Raw genomic sequence first — 17,924 nt, 5'->3', positions numbered from 1 at the left:
GCGGGACCGTCTATTGGTATAGAGCTGACCTGCAGCACTGAATAGTTGCTAGCAATGGCCACATATGATCGAAGAGCAGATGACATTTGAGGCAATTTTTTTCAACAAAAAATTGGGATTTTAAATCATTTGAATACTGAAAAAGAGTAGTATTCGAAAAGGGCTACAAAAGCTAAAAGTTTATAAAAAATGTAAAAAAAAATTAAGAAATGTTCGATCAAAGTTCAGCTTTTTTTCGCTGAAGCCGAACAGAAACCGAACACTTTCGTGGCCGGACATGGCAGATCCCGAAGTTCGGTTGTTCTCTAGTTTTCACTAAGGAATTTTTACAGAAAAAATATTAAATTGAATATTAGCGAAGCGTTTGAAATCGACCTTCTTGTGGATATTTTATTTATTTCGAAACAGGTTTTTATTAAAAATATGGAGATGGCACAAGGGAATCAAGGGAATGCTATTAAAAATTATGTTTGACTTGAAGTGAACTTTTACTGTTTATTTTCTATATACTTGTATTTGTATTCTCTTGCGTTATGATCAGGCAAAAGATAGTCAATGGAAGGATGAGTTAATTATAATTGCACTATTCACTACTTCGGCCACTGTGAGCTGAATTTATGCCACTACCACCCTAGCACAGCAATCATCAAACTGGATTTATTACTCCTACACACCAGATGCCATATGATTACAAACACACATTCGCAGAAAATTGCATAGACGTAGGCCCTCTATCACTAATTAATGACGAACATCAACAGCTGTCGTTAGAAACATCATCGACAGCGTTTACGTTTCCCATCTCCCCCCAGTATCTTCTATGTGTTCATCGCAATAATTGCCAACAGAATAAAAAATGGCGATTTATTACGCGTTTAAATAGCAATAACAAAGATTTGCACGTTTCGATCTGAAATATTTATGGTTGTAGAGTAGCGTATGCTTGCGACTGTCGCCAACTGCACGCCATGTGCTCGCCTCCACTGTAAAATGTACCGAATTTTCTCTGTGTTGACTTCGATTGTTAACACCCTGTAACTCACAACTGAATGGAACAAACAAAAAACAGCAAAACATTTTTTTTAGTGTAAACGTCACATTGACAACGAGCATAAACTTTGAATTGTTTGATCCATACTTTACCAAATATCGATCACCGCAGCCATCTACCGAGAAAATAATAGATTTCTTTATACCCAAACTAATTTAACTCTCTTAAGTACTGAAGTACGAAATTTTATATTTTAATGTAATCGATAAATAGCATCTGTTTTTGAGAAAACACCTTCAAATCACTTTCAAATTCGAATTAGAATTGGATGAAAGTGGCCCATAAGTAGTGTGCGAGATCCAAATTTGTTGCTACTGGTGAATATTTACGTGTCCTGTTCTCTCTGCAAACCTTCTCTGTGTCCCTCGCTTCTTGAGCTTTTACATTTAAATGGGCTACGGAAAATTATTACTTATGAACTGAGACTGGCATATGGAAATTTGCCGTTTCAAATGCATGTTTCTCAGCTTATGTGAGTTGTTCATATATTTGCAAGTTATCCATGAATAGTAACATATTCGCCACAATTTCAACTGTCTTTAATAAATCTTATTATAAATATTTTTTCAGAACGCAGAGTACCCAATTATTTATGTTCACAAGACGAAGAAAAGAAAATAAAAAAATAACTTTTACTTTAAAATAATCTGTAATACTCTTTCAAAATAATTTTTACACTTCAGAAAAACTTAAAAAACAGAATTATTATTCTACTTTTGAAATTTTACATGTGGAACATTATTTTACACTTGAGTGGCAAGCATGCAATGTTACAGGCAAATACTTTCAGGACAGAGTAAATACTTTATTGATAATGCAAACCAAATTATATTATCAGTATTTTTACTGGGAATTTTGTCCAGTAATCAGTAAAAAAATACTTTTACTGCAATTTTTTTCAGTACTCAGTAAAAGTTACTGTTAATGCTACTTAAAATTCAATGTCAGTAAAATTTTACTGATTACTGCTATTTGAAATGCAGTAAATTTGAAAATGCCATGTTTTACTGACGTTACCTGTCAAGTTATTAAAATATTTGAAAACATGTTGGCTTCTAAAAAACTGCTTGAAGTTAAAAAAAAACCAAAATGAAAATTTGAAAAGCATGAAACAAAAGCTGCATAATATAAAACTCCTTTCATAAAATAGTAATGGGAAAATGCATCACTTTCCCGTTAAAATCTTGAAACCGGAGAGTCTTTTTGGGTAAATTTATACCTCCTCCAAATGTTTTTCAATAATTGATATTATCAACAAGTTTCTTAGACCCATTAAAATTATTTTAGAGTTCCCACAAGGCATAGAAATATTTATTCATTTGTTTATAAATGAAATATAATTACATATAAATAACTATAAAAATAGTATAAATAAAATAAAGCACCAGCTACTGAGGTATTCGGCCTGAAGCTCGGCAGTAATCTGGATTGTGATCTTTGGACAGTTAGCGATTGCATACAACACACTCGGGAGCTACTTTTCCACTTAAAACGTGTTCGTGAAGATTATCCTATAGTTTCCAAAAATTTTAGTTGAAGAGTGGTAGCTTTTGCTGGGATCCCTTGCCTAATACGATCCAGAGGTTTGGACCATTCGATGCGTGTGGTTTCTTTACTAACGGCGTTTATTTTGTGGATTATGTAATGAATTTTCTTGGGACCCTGTGTCTGTATATATAAAGTTCCAGGCGCACAACTCGTTATGTGTTTCATAAAAAACCTTTGTATTTATATACCAAAGGAGTGGCTTTGCATAACCAAGAAGACATACAATAAAAGTGGTTTCTGGTAGTTTCCTGATTATATTATAGTAAAACTCTAGTAAACGTTGGCTTAAGGAGTCCCGGTGGTCTCGAACTCGAAAATCAAGGGTATTTTCAGGTTTTTTTTTACAAAATTAGAAACGATATTAAAAATTTTTTTAACTTTTTATTTAACGTCTTTTACATATAAAATTTTTTTTTTAATTGTAAAAATAGCGCTTAAGTTGGCCCTCCCAAAAAATTGGATCTGGACGGTGGTGTTGTCCATTTTGGCTCTTTTACTTATCTGAAACACAGAAACCAAAAAAATTATTAATCAGTATGACTGTAGCTATATCAAAAAATTGAAAAAATAATATGATTCACGTACGGTCGATAGCCATTGATGTTGTGAACGCATTAAAATTTCAGATGATTCGGTTGAATAGTTTTTTTTTTTTTTTGACAACACCAGGCCGAAAAAAGTCGTTTTGAGATAAAAGAGTTTATAATAGTTTGATATGCATGAGCGCGCGGACCGCTCTCTGCCTAGTTAATGGGCTGTAGAAGCTATAATATTGAGAGTTTCTGCATGAAAATATCACAGTATATTCCTAAGGAACAATATTTTCGCAATATCGAAAAAACCAAAAATCGATTTTTTGAAATTTCTAGACCACCAGGTCCCCTTAAGAGAGAACGAATATCAATTTCTTCAGCATATTGTACAACCATGCATAGGTATTCTAGTGACCCGGTCCTTTTAATCGCATTTTTCATATCCCTGTAGAGTGATTTAATATTGAGATTAAACGCTGATTGGTTGTCTCAATCTGGCGAATCCGGAGAGATTTGGTAACTTCAAAACACTCAGTCTAGAAAGCCCATTGTATTTAAAGCTCTGAAAAGTGAACGGGTGGATAGTCAAGGAGGAAAGGAGAGAAGTAACAGAAGGAAACAGATAGAATAGAATAGAGACATAGAGGTAGCTAAACCTGTGAGAATTTTCCAGATTCTTTGGTAAAGCTGAAAATATCCTCCAGTTTGAGGGAACGCATTTTACCCGATCTCATGAGATCGGAACCCAAAATTTGCAGCCTTGCTCTACCAAATGCAGGACACGCGCAGTAAAAATGCTTAGTGCTATCCGCATCATCTTTGCAGTTCTGCAGCATTCTTGACCGGACCATCACTCTTTATGTAAATTGCATTCGCATTCGCTGATCCACTTCATGATTCCCACTTTCAGAATGGTAATGGCCACAGCGTAATGATACTTACTACTCTCGTTTAAGTACCATCCAGCTCCAGAACCTATTTAATTCTTGGACCCATCGGTAACAAAAATATCCGTCAAACCTCTTTGAATGCACTCTGGGTTACTTCATTGCTCACGCAATGAAGATGTCAAATTTCGCAAAAACAGTGGATATTGCTCAGTTGGCAACTTCTCTGTGTCCCGAAGTTCCGTCTTCGAGCCGGAAACCATATTTATGGAGCCTATACATCGCTTTTGTTGCTTCCTGTTGTATCTTAAGATCCAACGGGAGCAAATCAAGTATAGCATTTAGAGCATCGCCGGAGGTTGTACTCATGTCATCCGTAATGCATACACTTATTTACAGTCCGCATAGTTCCCGAAGTGTGGACTTAACCATAGTCCGTCGCCACCAAACCACAGAGGCATAAATGATGATTAGTCTGATAAGTGCTGTGTATATCCACCAGACCACAGCAGGCTTCAGACGGTTTCAGACCCCAGATTTTGCCAAAAGCTCTGCGGCATTGCTGAAAAATCCTTAATGTGCGATTCACCTTCAGTGAAACGTGTGTCTTCTTTGGTCAGCTTCTTATCCAAGATTACTCGTAGATATTTTACTTTCTCATAGAGACTGAGGGTCACACCTTTCCGTGCTGGGCGATTAAGTCCATCCAATTTTCGTTTTTTCGTGAACAAGTCTAAGGTAGTTTTGTACGAATCGACGGAAAGACCTCTTCTTTTGCACCAGTCGTCGATTTGATCCAGAATTCTCTACACTTTCTTACAAAGCGCTCTTAAGGATTTATACGAGTCTACGACGAAGCACCACAACAGCGGAAAAATAACACCCCCTTAGGGGCATCCTTGCTTGGCCCTGGGCGTTTGTGCACTCGTCAGCTTCCAGTCTGGCTTCAATCTTACTAACAAGATCGTGTAATGCTGATTCGCATGATCTTTCACATGATTTCCCGCTTCAAGTATATACAATCCACCTAAAGCTAAAGATTTTAACAAATAGAATATATAAGTATAATTGGCGCTTACACCCTTTATTGGGTGTTCGGCCGAGCTACTGCTCCAATTTGTGGTGTGCGCCTTGATGTTGTTCCACAAATGGAGGGACCTATAATTTCAACTGCGAATGGCAAAATGTTTTTATGTGGAACTCGGAGGTTTGTGACTGCTTGCCGAGGGCAAACGCTTTAGAAAAAACTTTTTTCTATCATTTGGTGTTTCGTGCCTAGGATTTCGAACCCGTGTATTTCCGAATGGTAGCCATGCACCAACCCATTCGGCTACGCCTGATTATTGTAACTAAAACTAAAATTATTACAACATTTCTTATTACATATGTATGTACATAAGTACGTACAAATGATATTTCACTTATTGCGCTATATTTGCGCCTAAATGCCCACTCAGAAATTTCGTTAAGAATAGTACAAATCTATAGAATTCTTTTTTTTTTTTTGTTGTCAAAACACTATTTGCAACGATATTATTATAGCAGTTAACCAGCAAATATTCGGAACAATGATCTTCGTGTAGGCTTTGCTTTCCGCTCAATTAAAACAAAAGAAACGTTAAATTTTATTTATATGAATGTACAATAGATATCACTCTTTCATTTCAGGCGATTTAGAAATCTGTTGGTGTTAAAAAGAAAATGGTTATGTACGAGAAACGGGAGCTTTGCAAATCCTTTCTTTATCAAGAAGAGTTTTTTTATAACTTATATTTTTTGACATGAACTTCGTTCAAACATTTGTGTGTAATTGTAGGTCATGGAAAAATATTTTGTAGTTATCATTCATACACTTTTCTTTAAATCATATACACGCAAGCTTCGCCCACCCTCAACATAATACATTACAGACAGTTTACCTCCCACGCGGCTCTAATTGATTTATTAATTTTATAATTAAGCAAGATATGAGCTTTCTAAAAATGAGTTCAGTAATTCATATAAATTCGTGATCCAATCATTACAATTCACACAACTAGAATAAATGAATCGTCTGGAGCCAAAAATGCATTAATAATAGACATAAAACAATCAATCAATAGGCATGAAATGCAAATTACATTTTTTTATAATTTAGGTTTGATGGCTATATGAAAGCAGCCTGTGTTTGACGACCTCGATTGTCGCATGACACAGTTATTTATGTTTCATATAATAGAGATTCGGAGATTCGGAGATTCGAACCTGCGTCTTCCGAATGATAGCTACGCAACAACCCATTCGGCTAAATTAAAATTCTTATTCCTTACAATTTTACTCGACCCTCTACAGAACACAAACAAAGCAAAAATGTAAGGTACGGATGGCGTTAGAGCTATCAACTTTTCATTCGTTTCTTTTTTTACATCCGACATTTGTCGTAACTTTATCTTTTTCAACCATGGTCGTAACATAAAAGGTCGCTTACGACAAACCAAAACAAAAAAATAGAAAAGGTTTCCACAGATATATTTTTCTTTTTTAACAAACTAATGTACTTCAAAAAAATACCGATTTTGTGTTCTCCAGACGAAAGCTGGAGCTTCACAATTAAACAATATTCTTGTATTAACCATGAAGAATGTAGCCGATTTGCTATGAAACAAAAATAGTGTTCCTCATAATTTTTTTTTTTTTTAGTTTTTACGTACTAATCAACGTAAATAAAGCAAAATATACAAAATAAAATAAAAAAAATTGTTGATTTAGCTTCTTTTTTTATAGCGCCCTACGAACCTTTTTATAAGTCGATTTGGCTTCACTTTTTTCGATCATCTGCTCACAGTGGTACTTGCCAGCAAATTTTGCAAATGCAGCGGATTATGATTATCCTTAATATTAATTTAATTAAAAATACTGCTTCTGCCTCCTCACTTTCACCTCTGAATGCAATAAAAAGATTTTAAGTTTATTTGCAGTCATAAATGTCAAGTCTGTCACAACGCTGACATATTCACATACGAGTGGCATGTGAAAAACTTTCGCCCAAGTCGAAATGTGGTATAAGTGTTATCATGCAAATGTCTCATACGATAGTTTCACAACATTTCCTTACGTATGACAAAGTTAAGTGCGTTTTAAAACGGAAACTGCAATTCGTCTAGGTTGACTTGCACACCTTTCTTACCTACATACATACATACAACTTTCGTGTTTATTCGCGTTCGCTACATCTTGCCAGCTAAGCAAGTAACGTAAGGCTTATCCTACAATACACATTTTAATTGCAAAGAATTAAATGGGTAAATGGCATTAAATTTTTAAATTAAATTAGTAAAATTTGAAAATTAAAATGCTTTGGACATAATAAATTTACAATTTTTAAAATAATTCCATTTATTTACGTAAGCTGATTGTCAGCGTACGAGAGAAGTTGAGAGTTGACCAGTCTCTACGGCCTCTTCTCTAACTCATTATCTTACAAATATATGTAATTTAAGGCAGTTCTATTCCCGCGTTGCCAGGATATGTTCATTTATACCAGTTAATTCTCTATTCGCCACTTGCTAAAGCTTGTCGAAAAGAAGAGGCCTATATATGACTAGATACGTGACTGAGAGCGCGACCAGGAACTCCTTTGAGTATTTGGAGCCAGTCCCTGGGCTGATGAACAGCTGATAGACTAAATGGCAAGCTGCCAGAAATAAGGCGACAAAAATAACTGACGAAAACAGTTCGTTTTTAGGAAAATATTAGAAAAAACGTTTTCTATCATTTGGTAGGCACTCACCAAACCATTCCGCTACGGCGGCCGCATATTTGCATATTTATAATAATTGAATTTAAAATAAATTCAGTTAAAATGAAATAATTAAAATTAAAGCTTTAATTAAAGATTGTTTTGAGAATTTTCACAAAGCTTCTTATTTTCTTTTCAGCTTACTTTAAATTCATCTTGCGTACATACATACATACAATGCATTTTGTTTCTCATGAGAGCACTCTCAAATTCAATTATAAATATATATAATTGGCGCGTACACCCTTTTGGGTGTTTGGCCGAGCTTCTCCTCCTATTTTTGGTGTGCGTCTTGATGTTGTTCCACAAATGGAGCGACCTACAGCTTCAAGCCGACTCCGAACGCCAGATATTTTTTATGAGGCAAAAATCCCTCGGAGGTTTGCCCTTGCCTGCCGAGGGGCGACCTCTATTAAATAAACTTTTTCTTCATTTTGGTGTTTCACCGAGGTTCGAACCTACATTATCTCTGAATTCCGAATGGTAGTCACGCACCATCGCAAACTCAATTACACTTTGTTAAATACGTTTTTCATAACTCTATTGAAGACTAGGTGTTCGTTTATGCAAATATGTAAATATTGTATACTTAACTTTAAAAGCGTTGATAATTCAATTGAATTTCAGTTGAGATCTTCTTAGTTTCAGATATTTTACAAATAGACTTTTCTTAACTATTTTTAAGTTATAAAATTAATAGTTATCTTAGTTAATGGTTATTTTCAATTTTATTTCCCTTTAACTTGTAATTGTTGTTGTCTTACATCATTACATGTCTTATTACATACAATTACAATTACAAATTACTTTACATTCAAAAAGTTCAGTGTTTTATTCTTTTTGTTTTTCAAGTATGGATAATTTCATTTAAATCTTAATCTTTACATTTTAGCATATAATTTTTACATATAATTTTACATATAATTTTTACTGATTGTGCTTATTTTTTATTGCATATATAAAGGGTGATCAGATTGGAGGTACTTTTTTCAATAGGGTTTTTTTGACAGATCACGCGTGATTACAAGACGGCGCTATTTGCCATACAGCCCTTGAAACAAGGAATTTACTGCGTCGTCGTTTCGGTGAGCAATTTATCTCTCGTCTCGGACCAGTTCATTGGCCACCAAGATAGGTTTACTATATATCGCACCCTTGGACTTTTGTTTGTGGGGGTATGTAAAGTCTAAGTGCTTTTTGGAAGCCAACATTACAAAAGTTATTCACGAGATACCGACCGAAGTCCTCCAGCAAGTCGTTCAAAATTGGTGTTTATGGATGGTTTATGGATTATTTAAAAAAAAAGAATTGTTATGAATGGTTCTACACAAAAATAATGAAGATTATCCAATCAATTTGAATTTTTGTTGTTTTATTTCAATTTGAAATCCGATACCTCTAAATTGATCACCCTTTACAAAGTTTCTTTTCCAAAAAATTTATATGTATTTATTTATTTGAATTTTTAAATTTGCTTCTTTCAGTTTTTCTAGCACCCGTCTAATAGCATTCATATGGTTTTGAAAACTTGTTGAAAATCAACTTGATGAGAATAAAACACGCATATTTTATTAATTAAATCTCTCATAATACATATTTGATCATTTTATTCCTGTATGGAGCATAGGGCTTCATTATAATAGAGCATCATCAGTCAGTCTCTCAATATGTTGTTAATTAATCTTTGAAAAGTTGCAGGAATATTTGGAAAAGATGTTGAATTAATTCATGCTGAAAACTAAAAAAAATTTTAGGGCTTGTTTTTCTTGGGCCATATTTTTTACCAATACTAATTTCTTCAAGTACATTTATCTCATTAAAAAGAATTGGTTGATAAAACTTAATAGTAGTACCATTTAATGTAATAGTTTTGTTATTCATATCTATAACACAACGCATTGGTGTGAGAATATTTTGCCCTATAATTGCATTCAAATATTTTTTTTTTTAATCATCTAATTTCTATGACATTGTTAAATTTTCGTTCAAGCTGTATGAATCAATGGTAATATTATTTCATTATCGATGATTAATTTAATTAAATTTGTGGAGGCTATTGTCTGAAAATTTACGACGTCTTCATTGTTTGGACCACAAAACTCATATTGTCTTCTCTGTTTGTAAATAACGCATTTCCATTGGTGATATGGTATTAACATTTCAATTTCATTTTATTATTATATTGAGAGGACGCTTCCTGTGAGAAGTAAGTAAGTTTGTGAATTTATGTAAGAATTTGGGAAGATTAATTCAAAGCTTTTGCGAATTAGTCTGGTTTTGATTAATATGATTAGGCATTAAAGAATGTTTATATAGAAATTTTGAATTTGGTTATAATTGTTTTTAAATTTTGTATTTCATATATCTTTTCATTTCAAATTAAACCGTGTATTTCTAATATTGGTTAATTTTGAATTTATAATCATAAAAATTCCGTTAATATGAATGATATTTAAAAAGGTTTATAATATAAATTTGACGTCACGTTGCGGTTCATATTCAACCGGTTTTTCTTTGTCAGACCGAAATTATTGTATGAGCGCATTTGCAAAATTCGTGATATGATTCTTTAATGCGAAAATGTTTAATAATAGCTTCTTTTACACAACTCCATGGCCCTAATGTAGGAAGAATATGAATAGCTGATTCTTGTATTTTATTGAAAATTACTCGTTCATATATACATATATTCTTGTAGAGTTTCTTAACCTCCTGCAAGTGCTTTTACCGACTCTACTTCCGTGATGAACGGCAATGCAAGTGAATTATCGCCTTTGAAAATTGGGATGGCTTGGGCATCCCTGATAATGTCTCTCGAAGTTAATAGTAAGGCCATGATAAATATGAATATTTCTTTTTCGACACGGTTGAATTTATTTAATATTATAAGCATTTAAAACCCAGATGGCATTTCCTTGGTGGAATAGATAAGGACTATACGTTTTTTAAAACGATGTTTATTCCAAAGTAAACGAAACCAACATTGAGGTATACAAACGGGGCGTTACCAAAGTTAGTGTTGAGTCTTCGGTACCTCAGTGGGCCTATATCACCATATACACGGACATATAATAAAAATCAGTATAAAATACATAAATTAGCAAAAAATTCAAAAATTAAGATTTAAATGAAATTAACACAAAAACAAATAAAAAAACAAAAAAAGAATAACCTAAAGCAAAATAAAAATAACGATGAACGGTTTACGAAGAGAACCTTTACATAAACCAACACCCAAGGCGAATGGAATCCGAAGGTTGCGCCTTCTGAAAACCGCTACTTAATTTTTTGCGATTTGACTGGCTGACGTTATGAGCTATAATTATACAAAACAAATAAACAAAAATAACAGAAATTATTTGTTTGTAAATAAATTGCGAAAACTTTTATTCTATCATTCTTGGGTTAATGTTTAATGAATTCATGTTTTTTTTTTGATATCTCATTCGCCCAGTTGTTGTTGTTGGCAGTGAATTCGGTAAAATTTGCGTTTTTTGACAATATTTTTTCAGCTCTCACGCTGTTATTTCTGTCACTGTTGAATTATGGTGAACATTGAACTAAATTTTCTGAATTGTATTGGTTGAGTTAGATTGGTTCTGGAGGAAATGCTAGTTTGTACTAACACGTTCAAAATTACATTAATTGTCTTGATATTACGGGCAAATTGATAAATTGCAATTTAGAATTTTTTTAATTAATAATTATCAGGGCAGCTAATACCCATATTTGTTGCCTGTGATCCAACTTATACTGATAAAATTATCCAATAAGCAAATCAGCTGTTCACTAATCGGCGTAACAGCCGTCTGTTACACTACAATTTTCTAGCCTATTAATTTACAACCTTAAAATTTGGCATACAAACCACTAAATTTCAAAAACGAAAGGCGTGCACAGTTTGTTTTTGTACTATTGCTATCACCTTGCATGGATTCGCCTTGTTTCTCACCAATAAACTTGGATTTACTGGCCAATATTAACGACCCTGCCTCTGCCAGCAGCACTGTCATTCAATCGCAACTTTCTGCTGCTGCTGCTGGCTGCTGCTAAAGTGTTTTGGAAACAAGTAGATTCTTTTGTCTGCAATTAAAAATAATTGTGAAGGCAGGGACGTTGCAAGATCTTAACAATTAATCTATAATCCTTATAGGCTATGGCTTTGGTTAACGAAGCACGTATCGCACTGAACCGTGTAGCAGTAATTGCTGGGCGTCAAAAGGTAATTTATGTCATATCTCCACCTGAAAACACAGTAAAAACTAACAGCACCAAAAGAAAATACGCCGCAAACGTAAAAAAGTGAAATCTCACTCATTACATAATATTATACTACTGTTTAAAGAAAAACCAAAACCTATATCAATTTAATTGATGTACAACCAGAAATTTTACGCCTTTTTCAACTTGAATTATGTATACTAGTACGGTATGATTATATAAAAGCATAATGCAATCAGAATTGAAAAATGGTATTTTCCGGCCCAAGTAAGCAATTTTTAATCTGCATAATGTACTGCAAGCAATCAGTCATTCTACATGTTTCCAAATATTTAAATAAACTAATTTACTTTTGAAAATCATATTCATACTAAAAGCATTCAACCATTGCCTGCTATGGAAATATAAATATAATATTAATTTACTTTTTAATATTGTATCGGTAGTTGCGTTCAATCTCTTCTGGTAAGCACTTGGGCCAACAGACACAACCACAGGAGGTCAAGGCACCCCTCGTCAAGACCTTTCAAATCTACCGTTGGAACCCAGATAATGCTGGAGAAAAACCATATATGCAGACTTATGAAGTCAATCTGCGTGAATGCGGTCCAATGGTTTTAGATGCATTAATAAAAATTAAGAATGAAATGGATCCCACGTTGACATTCCGTCGTTCGTGTCGTGAGGGAATTTGCGGTTCATGCGCTATGAATATCGCCGGTACAAATACTTTGGCTTGTATTAGGTAAGTTTCCGAACAAGATTATCATATTTCCTCTTTTAAAAATTAATGTTTTCCAGCAAAATTGACACTAATCTTTCAAAGCCGCTTAAAGTATATCCTCTACCTCATATGTATGTGGTCCGGGACTTAGTACCAGACTTGAACAACTTTTATGAGCAGTACCGTTCAATTCAACCATGGTTACAACGCAAGTAAGTTGATAGTAGCTGTTCATTAATTACTTACATCTACATACCTAATATTAATATGTATATTTAGAAACGAGGTCGGCGAATCAAAGGGAAAAGCACAATACTTGCAATCTGTGGAAGATCGCTCAAAACTTGATGGTCTATATGAATGCATTCTCTGTGCTTGCTGCTCAACTTCGTGCCCATCTTATTGGTGGAATGGAGACAAGTATTTAGGTCCAGCTGTTTTGATGCAAGCGTACCGTTGGATCATTGACTCACGAGATGAGAATACAGCGGAGCGCTTAAGCAAGCTAAAGGATCCCTTCAGTGTGTACAGGTGTCATACAATCATGAACTGTACACGTACATGCCCCAAAAACTTGAACCCTGGTCGTGCGATTGCCGAAATCAAGAAATTACTTTCGGGCATGGCAAGTAAGCCCGCACCGAAACTTGACACAGCCGCTTTGCATAAATAGATTTGTGCATAATTGCAAACTTGAAAAATGTAGTCCACAGTCAAACTTTGTTCTTCACTCGCCTAACCAAGTCACTTTAGAGACTGGTTTATCCGCTTTGTACGAATTTGTTTTCTTTATTTAGAATCCACAAACAATTTTTATTGTACTTAAAACTTGTGCTAACGTATCTTGTGAAATAATACAACCAAACTTCTTTTCTTTACACACATTTAAAAGTAATCTACTAAAGGAAAATAAATTTATGCGTTTAAAAGGTGCATAAATCAGAACTGTTTTGACGTTTATAAATCTTTTAGGGAAAAAGATAATTATAAAAATTGTTAATGATGCTTGAAGTAAATTCAGCACTATTATTTAAAAATAAAAACGATTGTACATACATTAAACGTTTCTGAAATTCGTCTTTGCAGCATATTTATTTGTCTAATAAATTTATTATAATGAATTGAATACTGGGTCTTTTTGTTGGAGGCAAATAATAGATTACTGGAATAAGTTTAACGTATCTGATGTTGAGAAAGGGAAGCAATTGGCAACACTTGCAATTTGATATAGTAGTGCCAAGTTGCGAAATTGCATTACCATTAACATTCTCTGATAGTACAGTATATGTACTAAATCTACCGATTTTTGTTCTTTGAGACAGCAAAAATTAGAACAAGTTAATTTAAGTTGATTTTGATTTTTTCTCAATTAAGATGTTGTCTGTCGCAGAATTAATACACTTGCTGAATAATATTCCATCAAGATATAAAACTCCTGATGATATATGTTTCGATGCAGCCAACCAAAAGTACATAGCGAAGTACAAAAAGCTGGGGGTTATAACTGTTGCCGACGAATTGCAAGATGGAGCCATGGCATCAAGCTCTACTGAATTTTTTTGTAATGTGCCCGGCTGCCAAAATGTATTCGAAGATGCCGGTACTTATCAAACACATTTCAACAATGTACATAGATATTTGTGTTCAATTTGTCGCCGCTCATTACCCACTGCACACTTACTCGATTTGCATGTCTCGGAGCGCCATGATTCCTATTTTGCAACACGTGTAGAACGTGGGGAGGCGATGTATGCCTGCTTTCTAGAAGAATGCAAACAGAAAATGCTTACACAGGAACAGCGCAAAGACCACTGTATAAACATTCATAAATTCCCCAGCAATTTTAGATTTGAATATAATGAAAAGAAAGCGCCATCAACCCGCAATACTTCACAAAACCAGAAAAAACAAGGCACCGATCCAGTGGGTATTCCTGGGGTTAGTACAAAAGTTAATGAAATCAAGGCAATATCATTCGGACATCCAAAGGAAAAGACATTTCAAGCTCATAGCGCACCAAAATCAAAAGATGGCTTAAAGGACCTACATGGGCTAAAAGATGCATTAGATGATATATGAAATCAAGCAGAAGTACCGGTAGTTTTTTTCGTTAAATTATTTTTGTATTTATATTTTAATAATAAAAATGAAGTCGATTAACATTTATCTGGAAAGTTTATTTTGATTTCGCTGAACTTCTGAAACAAAAGGATGGTAAGATAATTGCTTAATTTTGAAAATCGGTATCTTACTTGCCAGCGTTGGCCGTAATATAGTGATATGCCACCACCAAAAGAAATAGAAAAACGCCCAAAACATTGGAGAAAATTGCCAATTGCACGTCGCTTATCATCTTGCTTACTTCCTCTTCAATCTGTAAACAAAAACACACACATATCATTAATGGTGTTTACCACATCTCGACTAGTAATGACACGTCATATCATATTTTTACAAATTGATTGCAAAATAGATACCCAAGATAAGATATAAATATTTAATTTCGAACGCAAATATAGTTGTTGTTTCACGTTAAAAATTTGCAATGATTCAATTAAATGTATTGTATAAACTTACATATTAAATATCAATAATTAATATACACTTGTAGCCGGTATACTATTGTATCTCGAATATTTTCTATAGAACTGTCATAAGTTGGCATACATTTTTGGGAAGCACTTGGTTCTAAGGCCATCCGCACACGTCCCGTATGATCGTGTCGTGTCAATAGCGTACAACGACGATGACACGTGTTCGAAGCGTAAATCAGTTGTAAAATTACCCAATGTTGTAGAGAATGTTGATTTTATAAGGGAAGTTCAATCTTGATTGGTTCCTTAATTTAAGGAAGAACAGAGCCAGTCTGTGAAATACGCCTCCCGCAATTGTTGGTAAATGTTCCCCACAGCAGCAAAACGAAGAAAACAACAGCTGAAATAAAATGTATGCTTACATTTGATGCAACATATTATTTTGTGGTATCCCTTTGTTTACATATCTGACTTCCTATATAAGAGTAAAAGTTTAACGTTGAGGCTGTATATATTTTGGAAACCCCCACATACGTAAAGGAATATATTAATTTAATATCTTCCTTGCTGAGGAAACTCCAACTAAAAGTCAAAGTGCGAAGTAATCTACACATGATCGGGATTTTTTCTACGGACTCTTGCCGTTTCTACGACCAGTCTCAGAAGACTCCAATGCACCTTCCCCTGGAATTCAGCGCTATATCGCGGAGAAGGTTGAAACATCTTGGCCAATTGCAGCTAGAAGAAAGACACATACGCTTAATCCAACCCAGCCGTACCCTGAGTTTAATAAGGGAACTGGGTTTGGATGAGATACTGTGATGAGTAGAAGGCTCAAAGGACCATGAGGTCGTAGTGTAAACCTCAGATTTCTATCTGTCGAAATATATGGTGAAGATAGAAGTTATTAGTAGAAATTGTTAAGTGTGATTTCAAAACAAGAAATGGTTTAACTTAATCCAAAAATTATATTTTATGAATAAAGTTTTAATTTTATAACAGATCGCGAAATAGTTGGTACATTTTTGTGGTGAAAAAAAAAAACAATAAACTTTTCCAAGTAGCTGTTGCAGTGCCTAACAATTGTACTGTTAAAACTGTTTAATTGCTGCTAAGTTGCCGTATTTAAACGCTCCATTAAATAGTAAAAATATCGATAGCACTAAAGAATCGATAATCAAAAAAATCACGATTGCTAGCAGCACTATGTTTATTGTCAACCGAAGTACAACGTGTTTTGTTTGGCTCTTTAAATTGCATTTGACAAATTTCTTCAAAAGTTATCGGATGCAATTTTAAATTATGCTTTTGTTCTGTCCGACTTGTGGAAATATTTTGATGGTCGAACAGGATACAACGGGACACCGGTTTTCTTGTAATACATGTCCGTACATTTGTAATATCAAAAAGAAAATTTCAACGAGAACATTTCCCCGGTTAAAAGTAAGTAATTGTTATTGCTGTAGTTCTTTTTATACTATTTTTATTAAACACAGGAAGTTGATCATGTTATGGGTGGTGCAGCTGCATGGGAAAACGTAGATTCAACAGATGCCGAATGTCCTGCATGTTCTCATAAAAAAGCTTATTTTATGCAAATGCAAACGCGCTCAGCCGATGAGCCTATGACAACATTTTATAAGTGTTGCAATCAACTTTGTGGTCACAATTGGAGGGACTAAATTCATTCGTTATATTATTTGAGCCTAAGATTAAGTGCACCTACTTTATTATACGCAAATGACTGCAAAGTTATTAACTCGATTTGGTGTTTTTTGGCATCCGTGGTACGTACGTAATCTTTCAACAATCAGCCAAATGCTACCATCATCAAGACGAAAGATTTATAAAGTACAGGAGTCTGAAGCGTTAAATGTTGCTCGTCAATGTATTTTGGGTGGCGAGGTTATTGCTTTGCCTACCGACACTGTGTACGGACTAGCATGTAATGCAAATGATGAAGAAGCAATACAGCGACTATACGACATAAAAGGACGTGATTCTTACAAACCAGTTGCGATATGCGTGAAAAATCTGGAGGCGTTTCGGCGGTATGGCAGAACAGACCATTTGAATGATTCTCTCCTTCAGCGCCTACTGCCGGGGCCAATTACTATAATAGTCGAAAGGTCCTCACAGCTCTATAATCCATTTTTAAATCCCAATACCACAAAAATTGGCATTCGTATTCCAAAATTTAGTTTTATACAAGAGCTTTGTTTATTATTTGATGAACAACCGCTTGCCTTAACAAGTGCGAATTTGTCAAATACACGTAGCAGTTTAAATATAAGTGAATTCAAGTCCTTGTGGCCGAAACTTGGTGGAGTTTTCAATGCAGGTCAGTTGGGCTTGACTGAAGAATGCCGTTCTGCGTCCACTGTGGTAGACTTATCCCAGCCAGGACTATATAAAATAGTAAGAGAGGGCGTAGCTCTTAAATATACGATAAACGTGTTACATGAATTTCGCATAAGATCAATTAATTAATAGTATTAAAAGCAGTGTAAATAAACAGTAAAATAGTTGAAAATAGTTTGGCAAGTTTTATTTTATTTTCAAAAGTTCTTGTATTACTTACTTTTGTCAAATATTTTATGTAATTTTTAATTAAAACCAATTCTTTTAACGATTAGAATACTAATACG

At 34.3% G+C, this 17,924-nt stretch overlaps 5 protein-coding genes across 7 annotated transcripts; 4 read left to right on the top strand and 1 right to left on the bottom strand.

Moving 5' to 3' along the window:
• The first annotated feature begins 11,809 nt into the window (after positions 1 to 11,809).
• Positions 11,810 to 13,868, top strand: LOC129244955 (succinate dehydrogenase [ubiquinone] iron-sulfur subunit, mitochondrial). Its single transcript, XM_054882881.1, has 4 exons — positions 11,810 to 12,019; positions 12,465 to 12,763; positions 12,820 to 12,954; positions 13,022 to 13,868. Exons 1-4 carry the CDS (start codon positions 11,954 to 11,956, stop codon positions 13,413 to 13,415), a joined length of 894 nt encoding a protein of 297 aa, XP_054738856.1. The 5' UTR covers positions 11,810 to 11,953; the 3' UTR covers positions 13,416 to 13,868.
• Positions 13,869 to 13,996: 128 nt separating this feature from the next.
• On the top strand, positions 13,997 to 14,908 carry LOC129244956 (protein lethal(2)k10201). Its single transcript, XM_054882882.1, has one exon. It carries the CDS (start codon positions 14,117 to 14,119, stop codon positions 14,819 to 14,821), a length of 705 nt encoding a protein of 234 aa, XP_054738857.1. The 5' UTR covers positions 13,997 to 14,116; the 3' UTR covers positions 14,822 to 14,908.
• Positions 14,841 to 15,400, bottom strand: LOC129244957 (dolichyl-diphosphooligosaccharide--protein glycosyltransferase subunit 4). Of its 3 annotated transcripts, none has more exons than XM_054882884.1 (3): positions 15,320 to 15,400; positions 14,995 to 15,116; positions 14,841 to 14,940 (listed from the first exon to the last, which is right to left on the bottom strand). In XM_054882884.1, the coding sequence occupies exons 2-3, from the start codon at positions 15,093 to 15,095 to the stop codon at positions 14,919 to 14,921; spliced, it is 123 nt and encodes a 40-aa protein (XP_054738859.1). In that variant the 5' UTR covers positions 15,096 to 15,116; positions 15,320 to 15,400; the 3' UTR covers positions 14,841 to 14,918. The 3 variants fall into 3 exon arrangements, with proteins under 3 accessions (XP_054738859.1, XP_054738860.1, XP_054738861.1); XM_054882885.1 differs by lacking the exon at positions 15,320 to 15,400 and adding an exon at positions 15,198 to 15,289; XM_054882886.1 differs by lacking the exon at positions 15,320 to 15,400 and adding an exon at positions 15,198 to 15,283 and having other exon boundaries at positions 14,841 to 14,937.
• Positions 15,401 to 16,472: 1,072 nt separating this feature from the next.
• On the top strand, positions 16,473 to 17,040 carry LOC129245391 (DNA-directed RNA polymerase III subunit RPC10). Its single transcript, XM_054883517.1, has 2 exons — positions 16,473 to 16,719; positions 16,773 to 17,040. Exons 1-2 carry the CDS (start codon positions 16,579 to 16,581, stop codon positions 16,956 to 16,958), a joined length of 327 nt encoding a protein of 108 aa, XP_054739492.1. The 5' UTR covers positions 16,473 to 16,578; the 3' UTR covers positions 16,959 to 17,040.
• Positions 17,017 to 17,811, top strand: LOC129245388 (threonylcarbamoyl-AMP synthase). Its single transcript, XM_054883514.1, has one exon. The coding sequence runs from the start codon at positions 17,017 to 17,019 to the stop codon at positions 17,764 to 17,766; it is 750 nt and encodes a 249-aa protein (XP_054739489.1). The 3' UTR covers positions 17,767 to 17,811.
• Positions 17,812 to 17,924: the final 113 nt, after the last annotated feature.

Source organism: Anastrepha obliqua, chromosome 4 (assembly GCF_027943255.1).
Source record: "Anastrepha obliqua isolate idAnaObli1 chromosome 4, idAnaObli1_1.0, whole genome shotgun sequence".
NCBI lineage: Eukaryota > Metazoa > Arthropoda > Insecta > Diptera > Tephritidae > Anastrepha > Anastrepha obliqua.
The sequence above is the reverse complement of the archived record's forward strand: the minus strand, read 5'-3'. Positions and strand labels throughout refer to the sequence as shown.